This window comes from Kwoniella pini, chromosome 7 (genome assembly GCF_000512605.2).
Source record: "Kwoniella pini CBS 10737 chromosome 7, complete sequence".
Taxonomy (NCBI): domain Eukaryota; kingdom Fungi; phylum Basidiomycota; class Tremellomycetes; order Tremellales; family Cryptococcaceae; genus Kwoniella; species Kwoniella pini.
In genome coordinates, this window is record NC_091722.1 from 780,052 (window position 1) to 801,248 (window position 21,197).

The 21,197-nt window shown below is 38.5% G+C and overlaps 7 protein-coding genes across 7 annotated transcripts; 3 read left to right on the plus strand and 4 right to left on the minus strand.

Annotated features, from left to right (window-relative positions):
* Nucleotides 1–1,975: 1,975 nt before the first annotated feature.
* I206_105432 (uncharacterized protein) lies at nucleotides 1,976–6,810 on the plus strand (the record flags this gene model as incomplete). Its single annotated transcript, XM_070203118.1, has 26 exons — nucleotides 1,976–2,197; nucleotides 2,259–2,639; nucleotides 2,703–2,756; nucleotides 2,820–3,219; nucleotides 3,273–3,472; nucleotides 3,527–3,663; nucleotides 3,719–3,833; nucleotides 3,889–4,082; nucleotides 4,137–4,251; nucleotides 4,316–4,504; nucleotides 4,558–4,699; nucleotides 4,755–4,877; nucleotides 4,933–4,941; nucleotides 5,005–5,104; nucleotides 5,156–5,184; nucleotides 5,235–5,353; nucleotides 5,415–5,435; nucleotides 5,494–5,592; nucleotides 5,665–5,675; nucleotides 5,721–5,737; nucleotides 5,791–5,855; nucleotides 5,915–5,971; nucleotides 6,042–6,199; nucleotides 6,251–6,335; nucleotides 6,408–6,652; nucleotides 6,711–6,810. The coding sequence occupies 26 exons, from the start codon at nucleotides 1,976–1,978 to the stop codon at nucleotides 6,808–6,810; spliced, it is 3,387 nt and encodes a 1,128-aa protein (XP_070059219.1).
* A 527-nt stretch (nucleotides 6,811–7,337) lies between these two features.
* On the minus strand, nucleotides 7,338–10,098 carry I206_105433 (uncharacterized protein; the record flags this gene model as incomplete). Its single annotated transcript, XM_019155407.1, has 7 exons — nucleotides 7,338–7,739; nucleotides 7,816–7,969; nucleotides 8,062–8,280; nucleotides 8,352–8,419; nucleotides 8,486–9,173; nucleotides 9,243–9,360; nucleotides 9,486–10,098. 7 exons carry the CDS (start codon nucleotides 10,096–10,098, stop codon nucleotides 7,338–7,340), a joined length of 2,262 nt encoding a protein of 753 aa, XP_019011561.1.
* A 1,509-nt stretch (nucleotides 10,099–11,607) lies between these two features.
* I206_105434 (uncharacterized protein) lies at nucleotides 11,608–12,269 on the minus strand (the record flags this gene model as incomplete). The annotated part of the gene is made up of 4 exons (XM_019155406.1): nucleotides 11,608–11,644; nucleotides 11,750–12,020; nucleotides 12,150–12,208; nucleotides 12,265–12,269. 4 exons carry the CDS (start codon nucleotides 12,267–12,269, stop codon nucleotides 11,608–11,610), a joined length of 372 nt encoding a protein of 123 aa, XP_019011560.1.
* Nucleotides 12,270–12,784: 515 nt separating this feature from the next.
* Nucleotides 12,785–13,757, plus strand: I206_105435 (uncharacterized protein; the record flags this gene model as incomplete). The annotated part of the gene is made up of 4 exons (XM_019155405.1): nucleotides 12,785–13,174; nucleotides 13,287–13,328; nucleotides 13,439–13,611; nucleotides 13,697–13,757. 4 exons carry the CDS (start codon nucleotides 12,785–12,787, stop codon nucleotides 13,755–13,757), a joined length of 666 nt encoding a protein of 221 aa, XP_019011559.1.
* A 330-nt stretch (nucleotides 13,758–14,087) lies between these two features.
* Nucleotides 14,088–15,970, minus strand: I206_105436 (uncharacterized protein; the record flags this gene model as incomplete). Its single annotated transcript, XM_019155404.1, has 8 exons — nucleotides 14,088–14,176; nucleotides 14,255–14,455; nucleotides 14,532–14,580; nucleotides 14,673–15,089; nucleotides 15,158–15,335; nucleotides 15,422–15,494; nucleotides 15,573–15,677; nucleotides 15,769–15,970. The coding sequence occupies 8 exons, from the start codon at nucleotides 15,968–15,970 to the stop codon at nucleotides 14,088–14,090; spliced, it is 1,314 nt and encodes a 437-aa protein (XP_019011558.1).
* Nucleotides 15,971–16,390: 420 nt separating this feature from the next.
* Nucleotides 16,391–18,361, minus strand: I206_105437 (uncharacterized protein; the record flags this gene model as incomplete). The annotated part of the gene is made up of 5 exons (XM_070203119.1): nucleotides 16,391–16,564; nucleotides 16,654–16,714; nucleotides 16,796–17,103; nucleotides 17,188–17,897; nucleotides 17,965–18,361. 5 exons carry the CDS (start codon nucleotides 18,359–18,361, stop codon nucleotides 16,391–16,393), a joined length of 1,650 nt encoding a protein of 549 aa, XP_070059220.1.
* Nucleotides 18,362–19,675: 1,314 nt separating this feature from the next.
* Nucleotides 19,676–21,171, plus strand: I206_105438 (uncharacterized protein; the record flags this gene model as incomplete). The annotated part of the gene is made up of 4 exons (XM_019155402.1): nucleotides 19,676–20,087; nucleotides 20,160–20,268; nucleotides 20,329–20,583; nucleotides 20,667–21,171. 4 exons carry the CDS (start codon nucleotides 19,676–19,678, stop codon nucleotides 21,169–21,171), a joined length of 1,281 nt encoding a protein of 426 aa, XP_019011556.1.
* Nucleotides 21,172–21,197: the final 26 nt, after the last annotated feature.

Below are 21,197 nucleotides of genomic sequence, written 5' to 3' on the forward strand. Positions count from 1 at the left end.
TTTACCGATTATACGGCATATATCATATACACTACTTGAGGAATGTATGGATTTATCATCATTTACTGAATTGTTTACTAGAAACAAATTCGTTTTTCGGTTCAATCAAAAAAGTAAATATAATTAAAGTGAGGTTTGTACCTTGTGATAGGGTTATATCGTAAATGACCTAATCGTCGATCATCTCATCGGATGATCATCTTCTCACGTTGCACAGTGCTTAATGTTTTCTTTTCTGCTTCTAACCCTGATCCCTTGAACCTGAACGAAATAAGATTTGAATTTACCGGTCTTTGTTTACTAATTAATTCATGTTCTCGACTCGCGCTTCTCCACCACCAGTGAAAATACCTTCCGAATCATCTGAGGTTACGAAGCCACATTCTAAAGATGAAATGACAGAACATAAGAACATGCTTATACTTTTCCCGTGGCTTGGCTGACCATCCCGACGCAGCTGATAGATGGGACCCGAATAAATATAAGATGTTAACGACACCATCGAAATGGCCATGGCCAAATATCATTCGAACCCAAACGCAACAACAGTTTATTTATTAAGGAAGCCGGAATACGAAATTGTGGACATCGCCGAATGTGGTTAGATTGTACAAGATTAACTCATTCGGTGTCTTATGGATTAGCTTCACCAATCATTTGACAAATTGGAATGTCTCGGATTGGTCTAGAATCTACACTATAGATTGATCGAGTACTTATGAGCTCACTGGAATCGATCAGATGCAGATCTAATTCATACGATCGGCATGAAAATTCAAATACTGCAATGCTCAAATACTTTGACGGATTAGGCAACCGATCAATTGTCAATACAGATCCAGTTGCCGTAGTCACTGCGGCTCCATAGTCTTTTACCTTCGATCGCCAATCCTGCCCGTCGGATTGCAACCAGGCGTTGCCACTCTACATGAGCCAGCCTCTATCCCATTCAGATTAGAAGTACCCCCATTGTCAATACGCCTTCAGCAGTCTCAATATTGATTTTCTTGACGTGTGATATTGTCGCTCATACACTTTGCGAGGGCCGCCTTAATCTATGCACGCCCTTGGACTTCACTGTATAAGGTATGTCAGTCAAATCGTTTCTGCACAAAGCAGGTCCAACTCAAAGGTCGCCCAAGGTGTTCTCATTCATCAGTATCACAAACCGTGCCCGGTCTCTCCTCGTAGGACTATCATGCTCGGAACCATCGCCCATTCTTTCTGTTGCGGAATGACCCTGATCAGGTATAGCCAAGCGCTGGAAAGCCCTTCAATCGCTAGATGAAATGGGCAGACAATCTGATTATCACGTGACAGATTCCGGGTAGATCCGTGCTTGTGCCTGAGCTTTGTTCACCATCAACTTGTACTTCAAAACGTATTCAACTAATTTAGCACATTCAGCACATTCAGCACATTGAGCACATACCTCTTACAATCGATCATCAATCAGCATTGTCTCTTCTCTTCTCTTCTCTCTTCTTTCAATTGCTTTCCATCTTGTTGTATATCTCTTTCATATCCTTTCCGTTCTTGAGTGTTCAGGGCAAATCTCCTCGCCGTATCTGAGCCCTCGTTTCTTGATATTCGTGTCCCCTATAATCAGCTTTGATCCGACCGTCTATGATATATCCTGATCTATCGAAATCACACCCTTCCGCTCAATTTGCCTTAAAAGGGGGCTGTCAGGTGTAAGCTGCCTTGCTCACAGTCAGACTTCAAGCAAAGGTGAGGGTCCTTCCTTTTCGTATTCGCCCTTAGACATCAAATCTACGAATATTCCTCCACCTCAGCTACTTAACCGCAAGAAAGCTGACATCAACTTATCTAACATATCTGCAGGCAGAATTTGATAGATTCATTTTCTTGTCCTTTCATCTGGGTATCTTTTGTCACGCCCGGCCATCATTCCTCCCATCTTGAATCTTGTTCAGAGGGATCGGCACTCCTCGATTCTTGAAGGAGAAACAAGATGGCCTTTCACACCTCACAACTTCCTCAAAGCTTCAACGGCCTCAACGGCCTAAATAAGTCATTTCATTCTCTTCTAACTTCACCCACACTTCCCAGTAGAAGCGACCCTCGTCCAGGCAAAACAGCTCAACCAGGGAAAGATACACGCGACGCTCCAAACTACCAGTTTTGGCCAGATGCTATCGCCATTGGCACCTTGACCGGTACGACTTTTACCCAGGTAAGCCAATCTTTGTAGACTTTGACCACGACGGTATCTTTGCCAACAGTATCTGTTACAGATTTTGGGCGCCGGTTGTCACCAGGGCGTGAATCCAAATGATCGGCTACGTCGCGGCAATTCGCACATTGCCTTTGACTTCAAAAATGAGCAACTGGTCCTCAGAGCCGATATGCAGCTTCCTAAAGATAAAGTTCCCCCTGCGCTTGCTCCACTCGATGCGGAACTCTCGTTTGATGACGTGACTTCTCACGGGTTCTATGTTACTTATCATCGAGTAGTGGGCAATATGTTTCAGGTTGTTGTGACGGTTAGTTGTCGTCGTCCACCGAAATTTTACGTCAAATTCGAACATGGTCGCATGGATCAACACGCCGAAAAGAAATTCAAGCAGGATCGCCGCAGAGCTACGGCAATGGACTTCGCAATCACGGATAGCGTGGTGAGTCAATGATGCACGCCGGCGATCGATTCTCGTTGACGTTGACACGAATGCAAAATGCAGTCTGAGCGAGACGCTGGTCCCATAAACGCGATACCTGAAGGAGCATGTGCGTTTGTGAGTACTATCAGATGCGTATGATTGCTGTGATCCAAAGCTGTTCGCTAATCTACGCGATAGCCCACTTTTTGGAATACTTATAGGTGGACATTCAGTCTCAACGGACAAGACCTCCACCGACTTCTTGATTGTACAAAGCGGATTCGTGCTCTTGCTGACGGTGATCCCGACATGAACATTATGGCAAATACCGGGAATAGCACGAGGTGGTCAGTGGACATTCTCAGTAAAGACGCTTCAGATTCGATATACGGGCAGCCAAACCTGGACGACATTCGGTTCTCAGCCAGAACACTCATGGAGGGGCTGATCGCACACGGATTGGTCCGTCCAATAGATCTCAAGCCTCTATGGACGGCTCTGCACGAGGTAGCAGTCGTGCCTGCTTTTCAGGATAGGGTATTGGAAAGTATGTATAGCTGGCAAGAGAGGATCAGAGACGTAACCGTGGTCGTCCGCAGTAAGTGGACCCATCACTGACACTGCATGAGAATGAGCTAAGACGAAGTCCAGAAACGGCGAGTTTTTTGAGACAGAAAAAACGGGAGATATCCGATCATTTGGTGCTCGTCCGAACAATACAAGTCACCCCCACCCGTCTGTTAATTGGGCCACCTCAGGCGGAGCCCTCGAATTCGGTCACAAGGAAATATGCCGATTCTATCGACGGCATCATCAGAGTGCAATTCACGGACGAAGAGGATAAACTCTATGTAAGTCTAAATCTTGACGATTTGAGTCCCGCAGGGCTGATAGTGGACTATCAGGTCGTAAACATGAGGGAGATTGATACCCTTCGACCCGATATTGGGATTATGGCCAGAGTGAGGCGAGCCTTGCATCATGGTTTGATAATCGGTGGGCGTCGATTCCTGCCAGTGGCATCTTCAGCTTCGCAACAGAAGTGAGTGGATATCAAACCATGCGTACATCGTGGAGTCACTGACAGCTGGCCAAAGGGACCATGCCATCTGGTTTATTGATCATAAGGTTATCGATAATGTAGCCTTGCGAAGATGGATGGGAGATGTTTCCGAGACTGTTGTCGCGAAACATTTCGCCCGGATGGGCCTGGTAAGCGTGACTGATACTCAAACTCTCCTAAATACCAGCTAAAATGGAGATTTAGCCCTTCAGCACAAGTCGGATCGTAGATATGAAGATTACACTTGGACAGGAACTGAAGGACATCCAACGCAATGGCCGAACCTTCACCGACGGTGTTGCTATGGCAGGCCTCGAAGTTCTTCAGAATGCCGCTTTCGCCCTTGGAGAAAGGAAAGGTCTCAACGCCAGCCCCAGTGCCATCCAATTCAGATTAGGGTGAGTCAGGCTTGAACAAGCCGGATATGATGTGACTGCTGACTTGCCGCGCAGTGGAGCAAAAGGTGTATTAGCGCATTGGCCCGACCTATGTCAAAAAGACGAAGTCAGATTGAGGCCGTCTCTCATTAAGTTTCAAAGTAATTTATCAGATCTGAATGTTGTACGAGTGAGTGCGACCCATGCTGAGTTATCTCACCAATGTTAGAGTACTGACAAATTGAATGCCCTAGATCGCGAAATATCAAGTGGCTTTCCTGAACCGACAGTTCATCAATATCATGTGTGCCAACGGCGTCCCCCGAGAATTGGTGGTTCAGATCTTCCAAGAGGCTGTAGCGGATATTAAGGGGTTGAGAGAAAGGGTCAAGTCTAATAAGATGACTAAGGGAGATCATCAATTAATCGGACTCTGTTCTGACGTGAGGTTCCCCTCGCGGGTATTTGTGTGTCGCGGGCTGACGTTGAGAAACAGTTTCCTCTAGGACAGCTGATCAAAGCAGGTTTCCATCAAAATCCCTTCGTGCTAGATATCGCAGATATCATTGAGTGTAGGGCGCTGCAAGATCTCAAATGGCGAGCTAGAGTCAAGTTGCCAGGTGGAGTCTTCTTGATTGGTAAGTCAGAACACCAGTCATGATTATGGAAACGTTAATCTCACTGCCCATGCAGGAATTGCGGATGAGACTGGAACTCTTCAGGAAGGGGAGGTCTTCTGTCAGTTTCAAGAGAATGAAGAGGGATCGAAAGCAAAAATGGTCGTTGGGGAGGTCTTAGTCTGCAGAGCACCCGCTCGTGAGTGACGAATCGATTTTGGCATTTGCCGATGCTGACTTTTGCTTTCTCGAAGTTCATCCTGGTGAGCTCACAGTTTAGGTTGCGCTTCACATGAGTCGACGAGGGCTAATGAGTAATATCGAAGGTGACGTCCGACGAGTTCGAGCGGTGAACAATCCGAAGTTGAAGCATCTCAAGAACGTTGTTGTCTTCAATGTCCAAGGGGAACGAGATCTACCTTCTATGTGAGCTGACAATCAGCTCCGCGATGATCTATGGCTGACATTACTGTTCAGGCTCGGTGGTGGCGATCTGGATGGTGACGGTAAGTCAAGGATGACCCTGATGTTCTTGGGGCCACTAACCTCAATTCAGATTACACCTTGATCTGGGATCAACGATTTGTCCGACCACTCAATGTCTACGAGCCAATGGATTACGAAGCTCCTATTCCAGTGAAGGTGGCGAAGGTAACGCAAACAGACCTGAACGAGGTGAGTTGAACCGTAAGGATGCGATTGGTCACTAAAAGCTGAATGTATCGTATACGTACAGAACTTTGTCTCATACATTTTGGTACGCCAGGGTAGCTATATTTACGAAATTATGAGCTGAACGGAGCTTGGCCTCTTAGAACGACATACTTGGTCAAGTCGATAATAATCATCTCGCTCTTTCTGATCAGCGAACCCCATTCGATCCTGACTGTCTAGAGCTCTCTGAGATCCACTCTGTGAGTTGCTGTTATCACAGAAGTATTGTGCGAGGAACCAGCTGATTCCATTATCTTTGCAGACTGCGTAAGCTAGATTCCATGTGCATAGCCTGAAGATGACAACTAACTCTGGTGTACCTCCGTAGTGTTGACTTCGCGAAGAGTAGGTCACCGTTGTCCTACCTCATGTAAGCTGCTGATCACGGCACGAACCAGCCGGCAAAGCCGCCTCCCTTCCTGCTCGTTTGAGACCCACATCGTGGCCTGATTTCATGGATAAGGTCAGCGCTCTCATGCGACTTTCAACATAATCACAGCCGCTTAGCTGACTCAAATGTAGGACGATAACAAGAAGACATACCAGAGTAATCAGGTTCTAGGTGAAATCTTCAGAATAGTATGTCGATCTTAAATTGCCTGTACTGAACACACTCAACAGCTGATTTTGGCTCTGGCGAATTCTTTAGGTCCAGCCGGATCCGCATTTCTCCCCTGCGGATATCAGAAAACTAGGTTTCCCGGCTGAGAACCGGATCTCTCAATATCCGGTCTATAAGAGTTTACTCGATAGACTCAAACCTGTCAAAGCTCATTACGAGAAAGCTCTTCAATATGACATGAGAAGGTGAGATTTTCTCGATTGAGCCTGACAATCAGCTGACAACTGATACATCAGATATCGTGTATTTGAGCCGGAGATCCCCACTGGAATTGCTATCAAGAACAAGAAGAGGAAAAGAGCAAGAGATCAAAATCTTAATGTGGGCTGAAATCATGAGCTGATATTTTCAATTCAGTCATAAAGCTGATATTTACTGTTCTGTAATTGCTAGGAACCCTTGAGAGACAGCTATCAGATGCTCATAAGAGACACTAGAGCAATGGCGATGGAACAGGTGCAAAACATCGAATTTAGGACTCGACTATCTCCCGAACTGATGGTAGCTCGACATGCATATGCTCTAACGTATGAGAAAGAGTACGTTCAAGATTGGGAAAAAGAGCTATCTGCCGGACAATGGCATGCTGCTCCGAGAGGACCAGACGATGAACAAGTCGAAGAAGATATGAAGCCCAAGTGAGTCCGCCCAGATCGTAGAGTTTCAGAGCTCGCTGACCAGTTGACAATGATTCAGACCCCTCATAAGTTTCGCTTGGGTCTTCTGGAGTGAGCTGATCCAATTAGCTGGGATGGCCGGGGTGAAAGCGGAAGATGAAGTGCCGCGGGATCTGTAGATGGAAGTGATACCTCGTTTCTCGCATCATGCGAATATGTAGATCAATATGTACTATCTCGATTGATAGTGTGTTATCGACGTCTTTTACCCAGATCATCCTCACGAGTAGAAGAACATGTATCGAGAAGAAGTGTGGGAGAAATGAAATCATATGCTCATATATTGATAATCCTGTACCACACATGTATACGAGTTCAGGTCACTGAAACATGCATATTATGAAGATATCCTGATTGGGCTTATGTCCAACAGGAATCGTATCTATTTTCTAGATAAACAGAATTATAAATTAATTATACTATATGTTCACCGTTTGAACTACCATTTGTAAGGAAGAAATTATATTATTAAAACTTAATTAACGAAGCTCAGATTCATCTGAAGAGTAAAAGGTAATTAAGGTATTATAAGGTGGTATTATAATAATAAAATAATAAACGAATCTAAATTAAATTATAAGAAAAATAATCATTAAACATTCAAAGAATACTATACTCTCTTCCACACATCACTTTAAGGGGATTTTTAAACAATATCTAAATTATTATTTTTATTTCTAATCATTCTTAAACCTGCCCAACCTTTTAAAGTCATTAAAATTAAAATCCAACAAAATATAAAACAGTTTAAACCAATTGTAAAATTTAAAAAAGCCATCATATCATCCCAACCTGATCTAATTGCAGACCAAGAAATTTCTTCATTACTTAACATGAAAACTATTCCACCAGATGTATATCCAAAAGAAGTTAAAATTTCTGTTGGAGGTCTAAAAGGTAAATTTGATTCAATAGGTGGTTTTAAAAATAAAAAGAAATAAGTTAAAAATCTAAATAATGATCCTCCTGCTAATAATTTACCCCATAATGAATGAATTTGAACTTGAAATACGTATTCTTGATGATGTGCTGCCATTGCGAGACCGGTCTAATTGTTATCAGATTTTAGCTCTGAATTGTTTTTTTTTTTTCTTTTTGAAAAAGATTTAGAAATTTCAACTTACCACACCGATAACTAAAGCTGGTAGAGGATTAAAGCTGAATGCGTATGTAGGAGGTTCATGTACATCCTTTCTTCCACCGGAAATGAATGATCCCATTACTTTCCTTACCCATCTAGATTCAAGGAGCATACCAGATAAACCAGCAAACCAGAACCTGATGCAAGGAGATTATTATCAGCGGTGCTATTAATGAAGGGCTAATGTTCGTGAGGAAGGTGACCTTCAAGAATAGAAAATCCGACTTACATGACAGCAATAGAAATATGTTGAACTTGTTTTACCGTATAAGGATCGCCTGGACTGGAACCAAATCGCTCCATCCATGTATTCGTTATACCATAAGTGAAAATTACAGCACATTCAACCATCTCAGCTGAGATACCGACTCCTCCTGGTCGTTTATTCCAAGCCCATCCTAGATCGGCATATGCACCGAGGTATCGAGCGAAAGTGAGAACACCGTACCTAAATCAGCAAGCAGAAGGTTAGGGAACAAATATTTGCAGAATGATAAGCAGAACACTTTCCAAGCTCACCAGAAGAAGATGGATCCTTTGATGTAATGCGCAGCACATGAATTGATCAAACCAGCTCGGCACATACCCTAGCCATCCACATAAGTCAGTTAAATGTCCCTCTACACTGGGTTTGGGTGTAACAAGTTACTCACAGTGTATTCAATAAATTCAGTCAAAAATACCACATAGGCGAAAACGACTTGACTCCTCCTAATCCAAGTCAAGATAATCTCGCTAGCCCTTTTTAGACCTTTCGATTTCTGCCTTGACCAAATTGGTTGTACATGTTCGGAATCTTGGTGAATTTCGTTTTCATGATCATGATCATGAGCGTCATACGCTCCAATTTTATTGTGAATAGATTTATGAATAAAGGAGTTATTCGAAGATGATGTTTCGGGACTATCATGTAATGTACCTTCCGACCCTGTTGAATTTCGCGAAGGTGGTGTCCATTGCCTTATTAACAAAGAAGGTCTTCGAGGTTTGTTGCCATTTCTATCATTATAGTTAGGAAGATTTTCAACTTCATCAATATATTCACCGTGATTTGATCTTTCTTCATCTTCATCTTCACCTAAAGCGAAAACCACTTGATTCTCATGATCTTGTTCTCCATCAACCAATCCGATCATCTCATATCTGTTTGTTGGCCAATTTACGTCCCTCTTATACTCGGAAGAAAGTACCTCATGTACGAATGTGGACCAGGATTTCTTGTGCGATTTTTTGCAGTAGGCAATACCCCTCTTGATAATTTCAATGGAGTCGACGACAGTCAAGCATATTGATAGTAGCACAAGTACATTGGAGAAGGATTCGTGCACAGAGCCTTCATATCTGCACAGTCGAAGTGTGATCAGCGCTAATTTAGGAAGATTCAGTTAGACAGTTGCCAGATGGACGTACCTGTCTTCCTGAGCAGCTTTGTATGCTTTACCAATTAGCCAACCTGACACAGCTACAATCAAGAAGATGGCATTGGCGATATAATGCGATGGATGATCCGCTGCTCGAAGTGCAAGTGCTAATGAAACATTGGCCATGCCAACAAATGTCAACTTTTTCTAATCTCTTTTTAAGGCTAAGGCACAATCTTTGAAATTACTCCGAGGATTATTCGCCACCCTTTCCCGAAAAGAAAAAACTCACAAATTGGTAAGAGACCAAAATAAGCTCCATAGAATAAAATTACATGTAAAGCCATCAATCCTTTATGAGATTCTAATTCATCGACATTCCAAGTTTCATCAAATTCTTCACCGAAAATAGCAGAATCATTATCTAATTTGAAATCTACATCTAAGTATGTTGGTGGAAAATGATGCCAAACATGTATACCTTCATCATCTAATATTGTCTTTGCAGCTGCATGAGATCCATGATCATGTCCCGATGGTGGTTTTACTGAAGAACTTATATGATTATGAGAATGTGATGTCGGTAAAACGGCGGACGCGGAAGAAGTTGATATTATTTCGTCATTAATGTATGCCGAGGTTGTAGTGGCAACAATTTCAGTTGAATGCGTATGCTCAATTTTACCTTGATCATTCAAATTTCCTACTTGATCATTTACCATATCCATATGCATATGAATATCTTCACCACTATCATCATCCTCATGCCTTGATGATAACGCTTGTGGAGGTGCATTAGATATACTAGCATTAGCTAGAGAAGGAAGAATGACTGAAAGTAAGATTGTTGAAGTTAAGAAAGTCGTGACGGGCAAGGTCCGGCGCTTTTTCGTCATCATCATCATTATTATTTTGCGTTTTACGCTTGAATTAGGTTTTAAGCTGAACTGTGGTGAAATTAGTTATTATAGAATGGGATAATGAAAAGAGCTGAAGAACAATTATATGGTTAATCAAGAATAAAAGATGAAAAAGGATGTTAGACAACACCAAAGGATGAATTGACGTCTATTAACAAGTGTTACACTTATAATACTCAATAAATTTAGTCAGTTTTCAACATGGGATATTTTGTCCTTTGGAAAATGTTGACGTGTTCCTTAGGATTACCATTCTTGGTTGTTAACCTTTTTGCTTACTAAGATGAACATTACGCGAGACAAACTCCTTTGACACCGTTTAGATTCCCATCAAAAAAGGAAAGGAAAAAAGAAATCCTTTCCCCACATTCACCTACGTCAATGATGACTAGTTGGTATTCCTCTAGCGAAACTGCGTGGACTTTGTTAAGTAGATCACCAAATTTCAAAGTTGACTCGAATCCTTCGTTACCTCTAATCGTCGTTTCGGTCTTCGGGAGTGAAGAAATTGAGAGAATGAGATGTGCTCAATTCCAGCGGACATTTCTTTTTTTCCTCTCAGGGCTGATGATGAATCAAGTTGTAGTATCGCTTGAATCCGAATTTACATGAAGGTCAAGCGAAAAATCCCGATTAAATCAAAATAATGGTGACGTATGCTTTTTTTTTTTTTTTTTTTTGTTTTCTTTCCTCAATGTTCATTCCTTCCTTTTTTGCTATACATGCATAACAGCCCTACTTTGTAAGGTACTCTTCAGTTGAGCAGCAAGGCGGGGAAATGATACTATTTTAGATTAGGAACCTTTTTCCTCCTTTTCAATGTCAAAGAAGGGAAGGTTTACTGTTAAAATCCCCCTTTTGTCCACTCTTTGCCTAGAAAACAGCCAGAATACATCTGTTCGGGCAATCCGGCGATCAAAATATTCATACTTGGCATCTTACATCATTGCTAGACTCCAGGCTTTGGATACGTACCAAACGATATTGCTGGAACCATCGAAGCCGTGAAAACCCACGCTCCGGCTTTATCGAAACGAGTTGAAAAGATCTCCGATTAAATTTAGATTACGTGAAAATTGATATGTAAGATTTACCTAATTCTCGGTGATTTTGTCCGAGTCAAGTACTCTCATATAGAGGATGATGATGATCAAAATGCATATTGAGATTCAATCGTCAATTTACAATCCTTCCAACTCTGCATAAAGAAGGTATGCATAAATAAGTATATATTTCAAGTGAGCAATTGATTCAGCTAATAATACCAATGTCAAATTCTAAGCGAGTTTCTTGGTCCTTCTGAAACCCCTTTTGTCACTGTATTGGAATTCATTGAGGAAGGCAACATCAGCGAAAATTCACCTCATCTCTTCCTGCTCATCGGCGATCATTGGCATCTCGTCATCTTATGCACCTCGTTGGTAGTCCACTGAGGACATGATGATCCGTCTCAACCTGGATAATGCCAAACACTCTTGTCCCACATATACGCTTCTACACTCTAGCACCTTCTTTAACATACCCCCAAATACTGATAAAATTCCACGCAAAACAGATGTTTACCACCACCACTTCGATCATGCTCATTGCACATCGTCTTCTCTTAATTATGCCAAGCTCCGAAATGATTACTCACCTAGTATCAATTCCACTAGCTTGTCCATTTGAAGAATCTTCCTGATTTTGTCCTTTCTTAAAAGAAAAAGCATCCGCATGAGATTTCAAAGTTTTTGCACCTCTATTAAAAGCAGCTTGAGTACTAGCTATATATTCATCTCTTGAAGGAGCTGCTCTATCAGTTTGAACTGATAATCTACCTTGTTGATATGTTATACCTTGAGATTTTAATGAAGATTGAGCAGAAGTTGTTGAAGTTGAAAGTACTGAGGAAAATTTAACGGCTAAAACTGAAGTGCAAAAAGCAGATTAAATTAGAATATATTTTGCAGGGTAGTAAAAGAATATTTGTGATTGAATGATGCTCAGGATGACTTTGTCATTGGATGGGTTATAGTCAACAACGATATCTCACTTACATACGACACCTAGAAAGACTCCTAAGAATAAAATGGAAGAGATTATATCCCAGGTTGACCTGTTTATATAAGTTAAGTCAATTGACGAAATGGTTTAAAGATTTATTATACGCACGCCATGATACAGATCAATTACTTATTCAACAGTGTTATCCCACTACGATTAGATCGCAAGCTTCACTGAGTTTTTTTATAAATGGATTCGATAAAGCTGATTGCTTTGTATGGTGACTTTTGATGTACTCAAAGGCCAATTTCAGTCGGTCTCGAACTAATATCTGATTAATTGTTCTGTTTAGTTGATTCCTTGGTATCTAAGTATGAGAAGTGAATATGTATGATTTGTTAAAGCAGAAGAAAGAAAGGCATTTCACAATATCCCTTCATAACAGTAGTTTTGGTTCTTCGCAGTTCGGTTATCGGATAGTAATATATAACCACGTGATAAGGAAACGTCATGGTAAAGGTTCACGCTCGTGTATGATAATTCAACTTGAACATATAATTTATCAATGCAATTGTATAGGTAGGTATACACGGTATACACAATAAATATTACCAGCATTCTAAATCAACAGCTCAGAATACATATTGGAAGCATAAATAAAATCAAGAAAAGATAAAAGACGAACAAAATGTCAAATTCATATAAATATAAATTAAATTCAATATCTTATACAATTCCAATACTTCATTCAGCTTTACATCCATCTTCAACAATTTTAGGTATATTTTTAGCTTCTATTCCATCATCATCATCTTTATCATCAGAAAAAGAAAAAGAAGAAGAAGAAAAAATTATAGAAATAGATGAAGTTATACCTTTAATACATATTTATACAAATTTATCACCAATAACTGAAATTGGATTATCATTAATAAATGAATATTGTAAATTAAAAAATAAAAAAATTGTTGGAATTTATTTAGCAAAAGAATTTGATGATTCAATAACATTAAATAAAACTTCAGAAAAGATTTTAAATGTTTTAAAAGAAAATTTTAATGGTATATTTGCTTTAGTTGTAAGTTTTCTTTTTTTTTATTTCCTAATCATATTCTTCAGGTTTTTATTTATGATTTATTTGGGTTTTTTTATTGAAATATTTGGGGTTTTTTTTTTTTTGGTCCAAATAGTTGAATAATGATAAATTGTCAAAAGGACAATTCGCTTATATTGTAAGTTTGTTTGTAAATTCACATTTTAATTTATCGTATTGCCCTTAAGACTTTCGACTTTAAATATGGAAATATTAATTTGATTTAATTTAAATATATGACACTTATAGCCATATATTCCAACATCTTCAAATACTTTCAAACCTTTAACTTCTTTGATTGATACAATACCTGAATCATTTTCAATAAGTAATTCAAATTTACCTTCAAAAGTAATTCAAATTATACGTTCAAAAAAAATACATAAAGGATTAAAAGATTTTGATGATAATTTAGAAGATTCGTAAGTTCTTGTTTTTTTTTATTTAAAATAAAAAAAATTATTTTATGTTTATGTTTTATTATATTGACTAAATATAAAATTATAGTGATGCAGATTGGTTAGAAAATAAATCTGTTAAAGAAGATATTAAAAAATACTTATCATAAAGTTGTATTATATTATAAAGTAAATTTTGGGATACAACATAACATGTAAATTAATATAAATCTATAAAATCTATTTAACGCAAAACTAATTCATAAAGTCCAGTCTTAATACAATTATTCAATTACCTTAATTCCCTTTTGATTACTTCCCTTCAAAGTATTTCAACTAAGAAGAAGGACCTATGTAGATTTGAGATTCAATCATAGATAAAACTTGATGTATACCTTCTTCTCTTGATAATCTAAAATCATCCGTGAAATCAACTTTCGAAAACCTTTCTACCGGTATAGTATAGTATATATCAAAATGAAAAAAAAAATCAATCAATCTTACAAATCTGTATGATCTCCATCTTCAACATCATGTATTCTTAAATCGATAGCATCAGGATATGATCCAAGTATTTTATTAAACCATACTACAATTTGAGGTTATATTAGCTTATTCAATCACTCTCACTATTTCAATTGTTAAGATTTATTTAAAAGAAACCCACTTTGTCCTTTTCTTGGTACCATATCATCTAACCATCCCCACCAAATTTCAATCTCTATCGGATAAGGTATTTTCCTCTTTGCATTGGATGGTAATTCTCCTAATTGAGCAAATTCAATGGTATCTGCTAATTCCTTTATAGTAGTTTTTAACCATTCTGAGCCTGTTTCATCAGTTCCGCGATTAAGGCATATAAGATGTTCTAAATTTATTCTCGTAATTAGCTTAAACCGATTATACGAGGTAAATAATGTGAATTCAAAAATAAAGTGATATACCTTGTCCTATACCTTGAGCATTTTCTGCAGTCATATATGATTGTGTCAACTACAAAGAAATGTTAGCAGCGTTTTAATATTTCATTTGAAATGCTGTTTGAACGGATGATAAGTGATAAACAGAGGAAGAAATTCACTCACACAAGCTACACAACAAGCTTCTTCACATTTACCCCACATCCTATTCCCATTAGAGGCAGATGAATTTTCAATTTCGAGCGAAGAAGACTCATTGACAGGATTAGATACGTCAATACCTTCTCCAATTGATGGTTTGGTAATAGATGATCCGCCTCTAATATTATTCAAAATATCACTAGCTGATTGACCCAAATTCGAATTATTGCTCGAGGTATTTATAATTTCATTCTCTTGTGAATTTGTAGAAATGTTAATAGGAGATGTAGAAGAAGGAGAAATGACAGAAAGTAATGAAGATGGATCTTCAGTAATATTCTTATACCATTTGGTTGCGAAAGTTTTCGAAGTAGTATACAATTTCATACCTTCTACAAATACCTTTTCAGCTTGATTAGCAGCTTTTATCAAATGTGGAGTCTAAGTAATCATGGTCAGGAATTAGATCAATATCGAATTTGTTGAAAAGAGAATTTAAGAAAACATACTGTTATATGTTGTGTAGATATTAAAGGAGTAGGTATCCAATCCCATTTAAAATGCCAATAATCTTGATCATCAGGAGATAAAAGTGGACACCAAGGTGATAATAAATATAATTTAGGTGGTGGATTTAAATTTGTTGAAAATATTGATGAATGTCTAGTTAAAAGATGTAATGCGTAACTAAGTGAGATTTATCATTTTACAATTGATTATCAATAACCAAATGAAATGATTTATTCGGAATTTTTTTAAAAAAATTGACTTACTATATACCTGCTGATGAAGCTAAAATATTTGTAGGTTTTATATTTAAATATTCTAATACAGATACAATCATTTCTTCAAAAGTTTTTTTTTATTAAATTAGTAATTAGTAATGTTATTGAATTGATGAAATGAATATGAAATATGACTAACCACAAGATTGATTTATTCTTTGATCAAGTGAAACTTGACTTGTACCTCCACAACCTGGTCTATCAACTACGATCATCCTCACTCCATAAATTTTTAATAAAGGATCTAAATGAATAAAATTTAATCATAAGGTTTGAATTTGAATAAATAGTAATTTCATGAAAAACAGTTTTAAGTATGTTCATGGCGAACTTACCCATTGGAGCTGCAATCCATCTACTACATCCAGAAGGTAATAAATATAATAAAGGAATTCCATTTTCAGAACCTATATCACTAAATGTTATTGATAAATTAGTACGTGGACATTTTTTTATTCTACGATTGAATTTCTTTAAAGATAAATAAGATTCTGGATTTGATAGAGCTGTAGGATCTGAAGATAATGGTATTACCATTTTAAATATTGAGTTTTGTTGATGGAGTCGAACAGAATACTTCAAATTTACAAGAGCGATAACTGGTGAATAGTGAGTAGAAGATACCGTTTGGTAGGCTTTCTGCAAGTGAAATGGACGACTCAATCAATCAATTCCTCTATAATCTGATCAAGGATGAATATAGATCCTCTGTGTCTGTTCAATTTTGATAATAAATTGACGAGCCTTTTGTTTTGAAGGTGACATCATCAGCTTTGTTCCGTCGGAGATATCCTAAATACGTTTACGAGATGATCAGTCTTTAATAGAGAAAGAGAAGCAAATTAATCAGATAATTATATACCCATCACTGCCTCCTATAATGAATCTCCTAGACAGATCCTGCATACAACAATATACATGATCAAATGAATGAGCTTATACCTCCATGCAAGGATATCACCTCTTCTTTCTAGAATGATTACCTATTACAGCTTTATTCCCTAATCTGACTGATCCACCTTTACCTAATCCCGTTTCAATTTTACATAAATTACAATACCATTTACCTGTTGGAGCTGTTTCAAGTTCACAACATGTAAGATGAAACCATTCTATAGGACAATCTTCGTTCTATCCGGCCCCCCAAAACAGTAATAAATCAGTTCTTTCTTTTTGTCCATCATAAATCAACGAGAAAGTTTGAATATGTGTTCACTTACCTCGCATCCAATCATTTGACCATATGAAACTTGATTACAATAACAATATCTCGGTTCATTACTAGAAACAAAATCTATCAGCCCATCTCTTGCCATATCTTGCCATATCAATTCAGAAGGCAATGGTTGAAGTGTAACTTACGGATCAGCAGAAATACCTTCTACTCCGTGACCGAGTCCTACACCAACATCAGGCGGCACGACTTGTTCCTCAACTATTGGTGCTCCCTTTCTACCTTTTCTGTTTTTACCTTTCTTTCTACTTCTTCCACCACCAAGACCGATATTCATTTCTTCCTCTTCAAATTGTGGTGCTGCGTGCAAATCGCCTGCTAAATTGAGAGCATCTTCAGCATTCGTAGACGGTAATGTCGATGGACGAAGTCCAAGTAAGATAGAAGCTTCCTGAGCTGTCAAAGCGGAATCTAATGCTCGGATATGTCGATCAATCTACAAAAAGGTTCATGTATCAACTTCGGATCGATTTCATCGACGGTATATTCCTTTTGTTTCAATGACGATAGGGAGACTCACAGCATTATACGCTCCGACAGCTACAGCCACTTTCTCTTCAGCAGTCCTGATTACTTCTCTTGATAATCGAGCGATCTCAGGAAGATGAGCATGAGGTCCATCCTGTCTTTTCCTTTTCTTGTTTTCTGCTTGCAAAGTCTCTTTGGAAGATTGTCCATTTTCAACAGGTAGAGGCGGGGAGATTCCTGTCGCACCAGGTCCAACAATCTGCATTGAATCCTCATTATCCCTGACTTGTTTCTTTTCTGATACTGAGTCTTCAGATCTAGGAGGGAATTCAAGCCTTGGTGGTACATCATCTTTTGTTGTCTCTTGTGGAAGTTCATCTCTTGGTTCTTGCAGTCGAGGTTCCACAGGAATGAGTAGTCCACCTTGTCCATCTGATATAGGTATTCCTTCCGTTATTTGTTTACCATTCAAAAGTTCTTCATCATTTTTCTCGTCTCGAGCAGCCTCTTCAGCATGTTCACCAGCAGTGTCTTTGGAGTCTTTCATCCCAACTTCTATGTCATTCCCTCCGGTAACTTCAATGTGGCCATTTTCTGGCAGTGAATCAGATTCGACTGGATTGTCAATTTTTTCAATTTCTTCCACTTCTTCTTCCTCCTCAATTTGCACTGAGACATCTTTACGTTTCTGTATCTGCTTTTCCAACTCAAGTCTCTCATTGACATAATGTCTTATCAATTCATGTAATCTTTTCGTTTGAGCTATTTCCCGTATAAATATCGTCAGTCAGGAAGGTAATTGGATGGAAAAAAAAACTCCAAAACTGACCAATACAACCATCATCTAATTCCCTTAATAACCTAAAATTTCTATGTAATTCAAGTGGAAGTTGTTCAACCATTTCATAATGATCAGCTGCAAAATCTTGCCATGCTTCTAATTCTTTCTCGGGATTTAATTCATTCCCTTTTCCACCTTCTTGATTATCAACTTTTCTTTCATCTTCTTCTTGGATTTCATCATGGTTTTCTTCAATTTCTTTTTGATTCTTAGCCTTTCCTCTAGATCTTACAGATGGTTTGAGAGCTATAGGATCTGGTGAACTACCTATTTGATTTTTAGATGATCGTGATTTCTTTAATGTACTTTTAGAGCTAATTGTTTCTGTACGAGCCACTCTAACGGGTGTAATCAAAGAAGCAGGTAAAGATTTCCTAGGAGGCATTTCGAATAAAGATGTCCTCGAGAAAACCTTGCCTTGATACAGTTATTACTGCAATTTTGGAGTTTTATTAATGAACATGGCCCTACTCGATAGTGTCATTGTAATGTAATCTTGACTTCACATCAACATTACGCGTATCGAGGGACACCTCCACCGATAAAGTCAGGCTTGCCAACTTAAGTCAAAACAGTCTAGGCTCACAAAAGAGAACCCAAGTAAAACACGTGGCAGAATAGCTCAGGGTTAACGTAAATTAGGGGTTGTTTGTGTGTTTGTGTTTGTTTTTTTGTTTGTTTGGTTCAAAGATCAACTTAATGAGTAAAACCTGAAACGGGGGTCCAAATTAATTAGAAATGAACCAGCTCATAGGATGAGATATTTCAATATTTCATTCATATCTATCGTCATCTCCACAAAGTCGAGACTCTTTTATTCGAATCGGATGATCATGGACATGAAGATGAAATCTGGCCAGATGAGGACATGCATACGATGATTCGGACAGGTGAGGATAATATGGATATGCATCGCAATGAGAAGCATTGATAAGTTTGATCAATCATCGTCAGTCTGAAGATCTGTGCTTTAGTGTGTGATTGATTCTAGTTATATTTCAAGTCCTTTAGCATCATTTTTACCACGCTTATTCTAGATTTAACCCCTTAGAATTGTAACTCAAAGTAAATTCGAAACAACTCTAATATATTTTGCATTGACCTTTCTTTTCGCATTTCATTCTTTCATTTCCTTTCATCTTACATCCTATCAGACTCATCAACATCATTAGATTACTCTCATTATCATATTTGACCTTTATACGCTCATTTAGCATAATCAATCACATATACCTTTAAAATTACTGTCAGCGAAATCATCGGAAGGCTAGAATAGATCAGTCATAGTTGAATTCAAAATCTCAAATAAACCCTAACAACGAAATCACAAACAAACTTTAGCCATTTTTTACCTATCACAATTCCCTCCAAAAAGATTAATCAGTAAACATTTGTCTTTACTCATACTCAGCAATTGTTATCCATTCTAATTTCTAAACACATAGATTAGTTACGAAAGAAAAGAAATTCGACAAAGGAAGATCATAGCGCAGTATCCTAAATACCAAAAATCAAGGGGCAGAAGAAATCAAAGGTAGATCTTGGCATTTTTCTCAAGAACGACAACTCCCGTCCCTCGTGTGATTACATTGAAGATTGAGACTTGTAGGAATAACCAGCATTTGCTTCATCAAGCATAGTTAGTAATCGACAATCATATAATTGTATCGACTTCATCGGCAAGAGGTCCATTGCAATAATGAAGATCTCATCAACCCTTCCTATTCTTCTCTTGCCTTTCACCTTGGCTCATGCGCATGGTATAGCTCCAGCACATCATCCCAGGCGAAATGGCTCGCTTAGAAATAGTAATTTGGACGCAAGGTTTGATAAACACTTAGAAGGTAGACAACAGTCCGACGGTTTGTTAGGTGGATTGGTCAAGGTTGAAAGCACTACCTCTACAACTTCTACGATTTCAACGACAATCCGTACGACATCGCCTGTCACTTCATCATCCACAATTTTGACAACCTCCTCGAAAGATCAGGATGTTGATGATGATACATCAACCCTTGTTACTTCCAGAACTACAAGCTCGATTGGATCAACAACTTCTCAAACTGTTTCGGCCGTTATTTCATCTGTTGTAAGTGGATCTACCAGTGCATGTAAGTTGTTCTCCTTCGATCTACTCACAATCGTTTCGCAAACTGTCCTTGCTGATTCCATGTATATTTTAGCCTCCTCCATCACTCCTTCAGCTAATCTGACCACTTCAGCCAACTCAACTTCTATAGTGACTTCTACGGTGCCAGAAACGACTTCATCATCATCCGCCAGTTCCGCAGCGTAAGCGTTTCCTTTCAATTCTGCCTCCACGAGGTAGATGAGCTGATATCTGATCTGCAGATCTGTTCAATATACTACCGACGCAGCTGGTCAAACTCAACTTGTCACAGTCATTCTCACTGCAGCAGCGAGTGCAGCCGATGCAACTTCATCAGCCATCACCTCTGCTAAATCCAAATCAGATGGCGATTCGATTCCCGTAGCTGCCATAATAGGTATCAGTGTAGGTGTCGGTGTGGTTGTACTGGTTTTGATCGCCTTTGCAGTATGGAGAATGAAGAAGAGGACCGGAGACGAGGATGAAGCTATTAGGTGGTAAGTTGACTTTTGAATTGAGAAAGATCTCCCAGAAATGCCGCACCCTTTACTTTACTGATTAGATATAATTTACTTTTTAGGCCTGAATTAAATCGACATGGTGATTCTGATGCTCATCATGCATTACCAGCTCGTCAAACAGGACAACATGGAATTGAAACTAATCCTTTATCAAGATCATTATCAAATTCTTCATCAATATTTGCACCTCCCTCATCTCATAATCATACTCATGGTAATTTAGGATCACAACCTATGACTACTATGACATTAAATGGAAGTTCATTTGGAGCTTCAAATTCATTAGAAGATGAATATTCTGAAAAACATTTAATTATTGAAGGAAATGAACAAAGTACACATAGTCATGATGATCATGATAATTATACTTCTTTTCCACCACCACTTCAAGAATCAAATTATCAAGGAAATCATTTAAATCATCATCTTCATGATGATTTAGAAGAAGATGAAAATTCATATGTAGGTATGAATATGTTAAATGATCAACATGTTACAATTCCTAATCATTACAATAATGGACAATCTCATTCTCAAATAAGACCAAATTTCAGATTAGAATGAAAAAAATAAAATGGTAAGAATGAAAT